Genomic DNA, 12,117 nt, shown 5'->3' on the forward strand with positions numbered 1-12,117 from the left:
AAGGTTTCTCTTTTGGCCTGCATCACTAAACTCTCTTTCAAGGTGCCACTTAGTTGTTAGCTAAATTTTCCTGTTAAAATTTCATGTGAGAAATTTAGGGCTTTAAGATATTTGCATTTCTTACAGATTATGTATTCTTTTAGATAGAAATTTACTGCTTCTCCCTGTTTTTATATTTGTTTTTGGAATTCAACTTCTGATATGAATATTTTTTTCCCTAAACATAAGGCTTTGGCAGCTCAAGTACATCTGGGTTTAACTTCAGCAATCCTGGCATCACGGCATCCGCTGGTTTGACTTTTGGGGTGTCCAATCCTGCCTCTGCAGGTTTTGGAACAGGAGGACAACTCCTTCAGTTGAAGAAACCTCCAGCTGGAAACAAAAGAGGAAAAAGATAAACATGGGTTGATGTGTTGAGAGAATCCATAGCAGCACCGTTCATTCTATGAGTCTATTTTTCTAATGATGCAGTCATTAAATTGCATCCCAGGAGATTTATAAAATTTTGATATTTTTCCCTACTCTGGAATTTGAACTTTCTTCATGTTTGCCATACTGAACATCTTTTTTCTTGTGAATTTAAAGTCCAGTTGTGTTTTCTTTTTAGTTTGATTCTCAGTGTAAGAAATGTTCTCATTACATCAGTGATTGATAATGGTTAGAAACCATTAACCTAACACTTACTATTTAACCTGGTGTTTTGTTGATGAGGTTTACATTATGTGAATACATGCAAATTTGTTTCTTATACAGATGGTGTGAACTCTAGGGCCTATACTAGAATCAATTTGTTCCTTGATAAAGGCCTTTTGAATTACACTGCAGGGCATCTTGTGAATATGTATGTAAATATATACAGAATAATACACACAGTTGTGTGTGCATATAGAATATATATTTACGCTGGGTACGGTGGCTCACGCCTGTAATCCCAGCACTTTGGGAGGCCGAGGCAGATGGATCACCTGAGGTCAGGAGTTCGAGACCAGCCTGACTAACATGGTGAAACCCCATCTCTACTAAAAATATAAAAATTAGCCGGGCATAGTGGCAGGCGCCTATAATCCCAGCTACTCAGGAGGCTGAGGCACGAGAATCGCTTGAACCCGGGAGGTGGAGGTTGCAGTGAGCTGAGATCGCACCACTGCACTCCAGCCTGGGCAATAAGAGCAGAACTCTGTCTTCAAAAAAATGAAAATAAAATATGTATTTACAGGCCTACAACTTTTGCCTCAGACTGTTCCCCTTTTCTAAGGGTGTTCAAGTTTTCACCTTTATAAGCTTCATATCCTCAGTGCTTGTAGAATGATGAGCTAGAGGCACCAGGTCATTACAGTTGTTTGCTTAAAGACTTATTGAAATGGTTACTGGCGTAAATACTTGGCCAACTCAACTTTATTGCCCCGGCCTTTTCCATTTTTGTTTCCACCTTAACCTGTAGCAGCCCCTCCAAATGAGGAATGCTGTAAGACTCATCAAACAGATTTTAACAATTTTATTTTCCTGTGTGTCCTTATTTGCTTCTGTGAGATGTTTTTTTCTTATCTGAGATGAACTTTCAGGAGCATATTTGAACTCCAGACTGGTGTTCTGGGGCAAAGAGCTATTAGCCAAACTGATTCTATGCAGGTGAAGGATGCACTAAAGTTCTCACTTTAGTGAGACCTTTTCTAGCTATTCCAATACAGAGTTCTTTCTTATAGGGCTATAGATATTGACACCAAATGGAGTGGCTTCTCAGCCTCTTAATGTCTTAAGTAAGTGCTTAATTTGGAATAGAGAAACCAGTATATTTTAAACAAGAAAAATATTCTTTGTAGCAACTGTAAATTCTCCCATTATAACAGTGAACAGAGCTCCAGGTAATAACGCATAGGCATGTCAGGTTGCATCTGTGTATTTGACTACATTAGTATTAGTATTAGTGATGTCAGGTGGATATAAAAGAAAACCCTTGGAAAGAGAACTGCCTTAGCCATGATTTCAGAGAGAAACCATTAGTAGACCTATTTATGATTCAGTTACAGTTTTCAGATAGGATGTGAACATGGAATTTCATTGAAAATAGTTTAATTTTTTATATAAAAGGTTTTGTATATAATGTGTGTCAGTGACTATTTTCAAAATCATTTTCATCAAGACTTTTTTCTAAAATAGGCATTGCATACACACACGCACATGTACGTGCTCACACGCACACACATATTTTTTGTATAATGTTGGGTTTGATTATAAAAGTGTTGTCAAATCTGTTCTATTTATCTGCATATAGCAGTGATTGGCTTTTTTGAATTGAAATTTTTGTGCATTGATGCATTGAAATAAGGAAAATTATTTATCTCTGAGCAGTAAGCTTATTTTTGCTTATTTCTGTAATATTGCAATACCCAGATCCAGATCGTGGGAAGTTAGGGAAAAGGTGTGATTTTGTGTTTTGAATTACTGTCAGAATTACATACACAATTACAATAAACTTTTTTTAAAAGACATTTCATTGTACTGCAAAAATCTGAATATTTATATTTCTTGTTTTTTTCTTTATATATTTTGCATTTTAATATGTTGAGCCACTGGAAATTTGTAAGGTTAATTTGTTATAGGAGTTTAAATGTGTTGTCATTGTCTCCATTGTCTTTGTCCAGAGCCTATTATTATGGAAACAATAAAATTTATTGTGTCAGTTGCTTTGATTCTTTATAGGTGTCAGTAGCTGTTCTTAATATCTAATTTTCTTATTATTGCTCTTTTCTTCTCCGCTTGGGTTTTAGTGTATTACCTTCATTGGTTTATATATCTTGCTCTTTAACAGAAGAGTGAACATAAAATAGTAAATTATTTCTCACTTGCTTTTGTCTTCTCAAAATGACAAAAACCGTGAACATTTTTAGTGATAAAGAAGAATATTGAGTAAAGGAAAAATCCCCTTGAACTTTTAGGCCCTAATTCCCCTCCATTTCCTAGTGTGCACTCTTAATAGTTTGATATGTATCCTTGTAGACCCTTTTAAATGTGTCTTAAAGAGTATATAAATGTTACTTCTCTTTTCTTTTTCTCTTATATTCTCTCTGATTTTTTTTATCACATTTTATTCTCTTAGATCCCTCTTTTTACTTTTTTAACAAATGGGTTAAAAAGTCTGTGTTCCGGACTTGTTCTTCTTCCCTTCTATTGGTATATCATCAGCATTTTTCTGTGTCCATGTAGATTTACTTTTTACATACTGTCCCATAGAATGGGTGTACAGTGATCTGTTCCAACTATTCTGTTTTGTGTTTTCTTAGGAAATGTAATTCTTATTTAAAATTTTTTTATTTCCATAGGTTTTTGGGGAACAGGTGGTATTTGGTTACATGAGTAAGTTCTTTAGTGGTGATTTGTGAGATTTTGGTGCACCCATCACCTGAGCAGTATACACTGAACCCAATTTGTAGCCTTTTATCCTTCACCCTCTTCCCACCCCTTCCCCTCTAAGTTCCCATAGTCCATTGTATCATTCTTAACGCCTTTGTATCCTCATAGCTTAGCTCCCACTTAGAGATTGGTTTTCCGTTCCTGAGTTTCTTCTCTTAGAATAATAGTCTCCAATCCCATCTAGGCTGCGAATGCCATTAATTCTTTTTTTTTTTGAGATGGAGTTTCACTTTTGTCGCCCAGGCTGATGCCATCTCGGCTTACTGCGACCTCTGCCTCCTGGGTTTGAGCAATTCTCCCTCAGCCTCCCGAGTAGCTGGGATTACAGGCATGATTACACCTGGCTAAGTTTTGTATTTTTAGTAGAGATGGGGTTTTACCATGTTGGCCAGCCTGGTCTGGAACTCCTGACCTCAGGTGATCTGCCTGCCTCAGCCTCCGAAAGTGTTGAGGTTACAGATGTGAGCCATCATGCCCCTTCAGTTCATTCCGTTTAGTGGCTGTGTGGTATTCCATCATACACACACACACACACACACACACACACACACACACCACACCAACTATTCTGTTGATGTACGGTTAGGTTCATTTGACTTTCAGTTTCTTTGGGGTTGATTCTGGAAAGAAATTGCTGAAAAGTCATATAAATTGTGTTTTTAAATGTCACATTGCCTTCCCAAAATGCTATACAAATATATACTCCTACCAGTATGTGTATCCATTTCCTAGTATTCTTTGTGATCCTAGTTAATTGTAATCCTAGGTCTTGTGAGGTCAAACTTTTTAATATGTACCAGCTATTTGTATGTGAGTGTAATTGCTTATTATATCCTTTCACAATTTTTATACGAAATTAGGGTTTTTTCCTAATGATTTGGAGGACCTCTGTAGATAATAGGTAATAATATTTTTCCTGAGAGGTATGTCTAGTCAGCTGTGTTCAGAATCCTGCCTTGACCATGTGTGATCTTAATAAGCAAGTTGCATAACCTTTCTAGAGTTCAGCTTTATCGTCTGGACAATGAGGATAATATACATGGGTGGTTATATTAATAATATAATCTAAAGCATTTGGGTAGTGTAAGCCCTGACACTTGAGAAGCATTAGCTGTTCCTGCACCAATACCCCACTGCATTAATCATTGTAGCCAGATGCTTTATTTGTATACCTGATAGGAAGCTGGTCTGTCTTATCCTTTTTGTTTGTTTTTGTGTGGGGAGGCTATTCTAGGACACTTAGTCTTTAAGATGAACTGTAGTCTGTACTTTATTGAGTTTGATTTTTCTTCAAAAAATTCTACTGAGATTTTTATTGGATTTACACAAAAGAATATGTCCTGGGGGAAATTGACAACAATAAGGACAGCATGATATATGCATTTCTTGAGTCTTTTATTCTTTTAGCAAATTTTTTATTAGATTCTTGTTGGATTATTTTTACTAGCCATCTTGATTTTGAGTGCAAATTTTTATCCCGTAGTAGGTATGAGGTCATTTACATTATTACAACCAGTTAATTTACCTGTCCTTTCTGATGATCATATAGTAAATCCGAAGTAATGTCCTACCTTTTCTGTGAATAAAGCTGACTTTGCCACACTTTTTAAAGCACACACCAAGACAGGCTTGTTCAGTCACAGGATTCTGGGCCTTGCTAACATGAGCCAGTGTCCTGGGGAGTCTGAGCTGGCATACCTAACTTAAATCTCCTGCACAAAGTCCTATTTTCTTCTTACATCACATCTCCATATATTGGGTGCATAGTCTGTCCTGGGTACCACTCTCGGCACTTTATATACTTGACCTTGTTTAGTCTGAATATTACTGTATAAAGCAGAAATACCCAATTTATAGATGAAGGAACTGAGGCTAACGTTGAGCAACTTATTTGAGGTTGCATAGCTAAGTCATAGGTCTGGGTTTTAAACCCAGATCTGTTTAATTCCAAAGCACAATATTTTACTGCCTGTCTCTGATACAGGAATAGCATGCTGATTTTCATGACTAACAAAGGCACTGAAGGTAATGTGATTACACAGTTCATATGGGGGAAACTACGAGTATGTAATAGACCAGATAGGGCAAAGTAAGGTAAGTACCTAGGTCTATGTGATTTAAAAGGAGAGGGAATAATATCTGTGGTGTAAAGAGTGTTATAAAGAAGCAAGAGCTGGACTTGTGCAGTCCATCTTTGACCTTTTCCTGCTGGTTCCCTATGAAGAGGTTTATGGAGAAAAGCGTCATCCCAGCAGCTGGGCCGTGGGGGCGGTGGGGGGTTATGTCCACCTTGGAAAAGGTAAGCAGAGCAATGTTGATTATTTGAATTTTATGAACTGTCAGAAGTTTAACAAGAAAACCTTTCCTGGAAGGCTTGTATGACTCCCCTCTCACATGCCGAGACCAAGTGAGACTTGCCGGTACAGATGAACTTCAACAGGCCCTTTAGAAAAAGCTCAAGAGAACCCGGCCGGGCGCGGTGGCTCAAGCCTGTAATCCCAGCACTTGGGGAGGCCGAGGCGGGCGGATCACGAGGTCAGGAGATCGAAGACCATCCTGGCTAACACGGTGAAACCCCGTCTCTACTAAAAATACAAAAAAAATTTAGCCGGGCGTGGTGGCGGCGCCTGTGGTCCCAGCTACTCGGGAGGCTGAGGCAGGAGAATGGCGGGAACCCGGAAGGCGGAGCTTGCAGTGAGCCGAGATCGCGCCACTCACTCCAGCCTGGGCAACAGAGCGAGACTCCGTCTCAAAAAAAAAAAAAAAAAAAAAAAAAGAACTATGGAAACAGCAGGCAAGAATGAGAGACCGCAACATACGTAGGAGAGAGTAGGGATGAATGGAAAAATTGATTGTGGCTCAGAAGGGTTTTTGCCTTTTTCACATTCATTCAATAGAATGCATTTGTTTTTTCTACCTAGTCTGTCAGCTAATAGAAACAAAAAACCTACCAGGCTCTCAAAGCTTTCATTGCTGACAAGTGTGCTGCTGAATTAACTTGGGGAGAACTTTCTTGTCATCACCACCCCTCTTTTAATCTTCCTGGTAGCAAGTCAGTTTAATTCAGTAAACATTACTTAATAATTTGTGTGCTCCACTGCTGGGAATTTCGGAATACATATATGGGTAGGATACTGTCTATACTCAATAATAGCTAACAGTGCTGAGTAGGTGCCAGGATCTACTCTTATGAGTTCCCATACATTAACTCATTTAGTCCTCAATCCTGTGAGCTGGGTACTGTTGTTCCTTTTTTTTTTTCCAGGTGAGAAAACAGGCACAGTCGTTAAATAATAGTCACCACTCAACTAGCAAGCGAATGGGCCAGAATTCAAACCCAGGCAGTCTATGTACAGTCTATGCAGGCTTTTAACTTTACATAAATTGATATAAAGTGGGCTTTCTTAAGTTATAAAGATACAAGAAAAATTCTCGAGTGTATGAGGAGATTAATTTGGCCTGAGGCAATCAAGAAAATATGTGGCTTTGAGGAATAAATATGAATGTGGTTTACATTTTGTGAAGTATTTACAAGTTTAAAGAACCATGTATTTAATTTAAAATGTTAAATTTGAACAACATAAAGGGGTTCAAAATAAAAAGCAACTAATACCTCAGCCTCCAGAGAAGTTTGTATCCCTTCTCTCAAATGCTTGGGACAAGAAGTGTGTTTCTTATATATATATATTTTTTTGGCGACAGAGTCTCACTCTGTTGCCCAGGCTGGAGTGCAGTGGCGCAGTCTTGCTCACTGCAACCTCTGCCTCCCAGGTTCAAGTGATTCTGCTACCTTAGCCTCCTGAGTAGCTGGGATTACAGGCACCCACCACCACACCCAGCTAATTTTTGTATTTTTAGTAGAGATAGGGTTTCACCATGTTGGCCAGGCTGGTCTCGAACTCCTGACCTCAAGTGATCCACCCGCCTCGGCCTCCCAAAATGCTGAGATTACAGACATGAACCACCACTCCCGACCTGGAATATTTTCATATATATAATGACATCTTGGGGATGGGACCCAAGTTTAAACATGAAATTCATTTATGTTTTTTATACACATAGCCTGGGGGTAATGTTATACACTATTTTAAATCATTTTGTGTGTCAAATAAAGTATTGACTGACCCTTCACATGAGGTCAGATGTGGAATTCTCCATTTGTGGCTCCATGTTGGCACTCAAGTTTCAGATTTTGGAACATTTCAAGTTAGGGATTCTCAACCTGTATTTGCATTCCAGCTCATGGGAAGAAGGAACGAGTGAAGAGAATACCTTTCCTTTCAGGAGTGTGAGCCAGCAGTTGCATACTTCTATCATACCACATTGGCCAGCACCTAGTCACGTAGCTGCAAATAGGTCTGGGGAATGTCTTTTGCTAGATATCCTGCACTCAGCTAAAACTCCTACTGGCAAGGAAGAGGGCAGAATTTACCTAGGGTACAGTAAGCAAATCTCCACAGGCTGCTGGGCCTCGGCTTGCCTCCTGAGCAGGGTTATAACCTCAATGTCTTTGTTAGCAGCCACAAGTCTCAGTGCTCCATCGTTCTCACACTTCCACTTCATTTTTGGCTTCCAAGAATTTATTTTATTGCTAATTCAGCTCTGCATTTAAAAGATGTTTTTAAAAATTGCCCTCATTATTTTCAGGTGTGTTCTAATGGGGCTGTGTTTTAGGAGTCTACTCCATATACAGTTTTAAACAGAAGGCCTTATGAGTTAAAGTTCCATAATGGAGCTTGTTTTTGTAGATGTTTTTATAGGTACATCCATAACAATTCTTTCAAATCATTGTTTACATCTTCTCTATTAGCCAAACAAGGATTGCTCTAAAGAACAATACTCGGCCAGGCGCGGTGGCTCAAGCCTGTAATCCCGGCACTTTGGGAGGCCGAGATGGGCGGATCACGAGGTCAGGAGATCGAGACCATCCTGGCTAACACGGTGAAACCCTGTCTCTACTAAAAACTACAAAAAACTAGCCGGGCGAGGTGGCGGGCGCCTGTAGTCCCAGCTACTCGGGAGGCTGAGGCAGGAGAATGGCGTGAACCCGGGAGGCGGAGCTTGCAGTGAGCTGAGATCCGGCCACTGCACTCCAGCCTGGGCGACAGAGCGAGACTCCGTCTCAAAAAAAAAGAAAAAAAAAAAAAAAGAACAATACTCTTCTTTTTTTTTAGTAACTTAACCAAAAACAATCATGTGCTGTGCATCTGCTTCTTCAGGTGTCAAGAATTTGTACTCCTCTCTACTGTGTTTTACTTGCAGTTAGTTTAGAATGAGAGATTCTTCCTTTTTAGATCCTGATAATAAACATTTTGTGGACATCTGTTATAATCCAACGAGGGAGTGGCTGGCAAGTTGTTCTCCCTTGGCTGAGAAGCAGTGCAGTCTGCACTGTCCACAGTGGCAACCACTGGCCATGTGTGGCTCCTGAGCACTGAAATATGGTAGGCATGATTGAGGAACTGAACTTTTAACTTTAATTTTTATCAATTAAAATTTAAAAACTGACACACCATTCAAATATTGGGCAACATTTAAGTGTGTTTGGAAAAACTTGAGTACATCAGTCTACATTTTCAATAGTAAAATTTATAAAATCTAAATGCAAATTAAGTTTCAAAGGAAACTTAGCATTCAAATGGAAAGTTCTTTAGGTATAAAATTCACACTGGATTTTCAAGACAGTATGAAAAATGCAAAATATTTTGTTAATGATTTGTATTGACATGTTGAAATATATTGAGTTAAATATATTTCAAAATGTTTGTTTACTTGTTTTAATGTGGTTAGTATAAAATGTATTATTTTTATTATTATTATTATTTTTTCGAGATGAGGGGTCTTGTTACGTTGCCCAGGCTGGTCTTGAACTCCTGGCATCAAGTAATCTTTCCATCTTAGCCTCCCAAGTAGCTAGGATTACAGGCGCACACCATCACACCTGGCTAGTATAAAATTTAAAGTTATATATATGACTCGCATTTTATTTCTGTTACACCATGCTGCTTTAGATGGTGCAGACCATGGTTCTAGGACCAAATATGGCTTATATGTCTAAAAGAGAAATAAATTACAGATAATTTAATTTGCTTCTTTTTGCCTCTTACATCGATTGTTAAAGCAGTTTCCTACTTGGTATCCCTGCTTTCTTTTGTCTACCGTTGTTCATCATCAGAGTTCCTACAGTTATCTTCACAAACAGGATCCTGTCAAGCCCATACTCATCGGTACTCTTTATTTCAAACTCTTTCATAACATAAAAAGCCCCTCAGAGTCTGGCCTCTACTTTTACCAGTCCCTTCTGACACTTTCCCACACCAAGGCCATTCCCAAACACTATGGTCTTTCACACCAGGAGCTGTTTCCTTTGTATGGAGTAAATGTTAGCCTTCAGCAGCGTCTTTCCTCATCCTTCTCTAACTCCCCTGGACAAAGTTAGTTTGTACCTCTTCACTCTGGTTGGACTTTGAACCTTCTAATACAGGCTTACCAAGTTATATTTGTATTATTTGGTGGTATCTTTGTCTCCCATATTAGGCTGTGTAATCCCAGGACAGGAGCCCTGTCTTGTTTTAGTTTGGGTTTGTTTTTGCTTACCGTTTAACTGGATTCTATTAATGTTTATTGATTAAATAATGCAGTGGGAAAAGGGTTACTTCAGTGACCCTCCCTGCTGATCTTTCTCCATATAGGCCTTGCAACCATGCTACTAGGGTTAGAATCTCAGCTTTATCACTTGGTGGCTCTAGTTAGGCAAGTTATTTAACATCTTTGTGCCTCGTTAGTAAAATGAAGATAAGAATCCATCCTGTAGGTTGACTGTGAAGGTTAAAATTGGTTAGCATATGTAAGGTGCTTAAATATGTTCCTGCAAGATGCAATAAGTATTAACTATTGTCATAATACAGTCTAAACAATTTTTCTCTTTCTCTCAGGCAACAAATCACAGGTTTTAACTGAATTTCGAAAACCCAGTGTTACAGAAACCAATGAAGTAGGAAGAAAAATCCAGTTCTGAGCAGTCCTTGAATCAACAAATATCTACCTTTAAGGAACCTCTAATTCTCATTTTGTAAATCCCATTATTTAAGAAAAGCAAAGCGTGTTAAATTTAGAGTAGGTTTGGTCAAGATGTTTAGAATTAAGGAAATAAAACTTGCCCTTGGTGTTAAAGGACAATCTAATGGCTCGTATACCAGATCCTGGGAGTATTTAGAGGAATTGGGAAGCAGACCACTAATTCAATGTATAGAAGACACTGGTAGAAAACTCACTGAGTAGGAAAAGTCGGTGCAAAATAAAATTGACCAAGTATAGTGAATTAAATACTTTTAAATTCCAATTATGCAACTCACTCTTTTGTTAAAAAAATAACATTTTATTGAGATATAATTCACATACCATTACAGTTCATCCATTTGAAGTAAAATTCAGTAGTTTTTAGTGTATTCACAAAGTTGTACAATATTATCACAGTCTAGTTTTAATTAAAAAAAAATTTTTTTTCGGATTGCCTGAGCTCAGGAGTTCAAAACCAGCCTGGGCAACATGGCAAAACCCCGTCTCTACTAAGAACACAAAAATTAGCCGGGTATGGTGGCAGGTGCCTGTAATCCCAGTTACTCGGGAGGCTGAGGCACGAGAATCACTTGAACTCAGAGACAGAGGTTGCAGTGAGTTGAGATTGCACCCATTGCACTCAAGTTTGGGTGACAGAGTGAGACTCTGTCAAAAAAAAAAAAATTTTTTTTTTTAGAGATAGTCTCTTCACCCAGACTGGAGTGCAGTGGAGTGATCATAGCTCACTGCAACCTCCAACTCCCGGGCTCAAAAAGTCCCCCAGCATCTGCCTCCCAAGTAGCTGGAACTACAGGCACGTGCCACTATACCTGGTCAAATTCTTTTTTGTTTTTGTTTTTGAGATAAGGTCTCTTTGTGTTGCCCAGGTTGGTCTTGAACTCCTAGCCTCTAATGATCCTCCCACTTTGACCTCCCAAGGGGCTGGCATTACAGGCATGAGCCACCATGCCTGGCCACGGTCTAGTTTTAGAACATTTTTGTCACCTCCCCCCCTCCAAAAAACAAGCCCTGTAAGAACATTTTGTTACTCCTTATTCCACCCTAAGCCCTAGGTAATCATTACACTCTGCCTCTCTAGCATGTTCTGGATTAGTTTATATAAATGTGACCATCTTCTTTCACTTCACATAAGGTTTTCAAGGTTTTCAAGGTGTGAGCCAGGTGCAGTGGCTCACACCTGTAATCTCTGCACTTTGGGATGCCCAGGCTGGCGGATCACTTGAACTCAGGAGTTCAAGACCAGCCTGGGCAATGTGGTGAAAGCCTGTCTCTACAAAAAATACAAAAATAAGCCGGGAGTGTTGGCGCTCACCTGTAGTCCCAGCTACCCGAGAGGATGAGGTGGGAAGATGGCTTGCGTCTAGGAATTCGAGGCTGCAGTGAGCCAAGGTCATACCCGTACACTTCAGCCTGGGTGACAAAGTGAGATCTTGTCTAAAAAAAAAAGACTTGCGCGATGGCTCATGCCTGTAATTCCAGTACTTGGTGATGCAAGGCAGGTGGATCACAAGGTCAGGAGATCGAGACCATCTTGGCTAACATGGTGAAACCCCGTCTCTATTAAAAAATACAAGTGTTTATGTAGACAGATGCAGTAGCTCATGTCTGTAAGAACAACATTAAAGG

At 39.2% G+C, this 12,117-nt stretch overlaps 1 protein-coding gene across 3 annotated transcripts in view; it reads left to right on the top strand.

Moving 5' to 3' along the window:
- Nucleotides 1-10,581, top strand: part of NUP58 (nucleoporin 58) — a 52,288-nt gene extending 41,707 nt beyond the window's left edge. The window contains exon 16 of one of the 3 annotated variants that reach the window (XM_033236961.1): nucleotides 10,347-10,581. In XM_033236961.1, coding sequence (XP_033092852.1) covers nucleotides 10,347-10,429 — 83 coding nt within the window. In that variant the 3' untranslated portion in view covers nucleotides 10,430-10,581. Of the gene's footprint in view, nucleotides 1-228; nucleotides 2,691-10,346 lie in introns of those variants that run through there. The other 2 variants (XM_033236941.1, XM_033236951.1) reach the window with 2 other exon arrangements.
- Nucleotides 10,582-12,117: the final 1,536 nt, after the last annotated feature.

Source organism: Trachypithecus francoisi, unplaced genomic scaffold, assembly GCF_009764315.1.
Source record: "Trachypithecus francoisi isolate TF-2019V2 unplaced genomic scaffold, Tfra_2.0 Contig01461, whole genome shotgun sequence".
NCBI lineage: Eukaryota > Metazoa > Chordata > Mammalia > Primates > Cercopithecidae > Trachypithecus > Trachypithecus francoisi.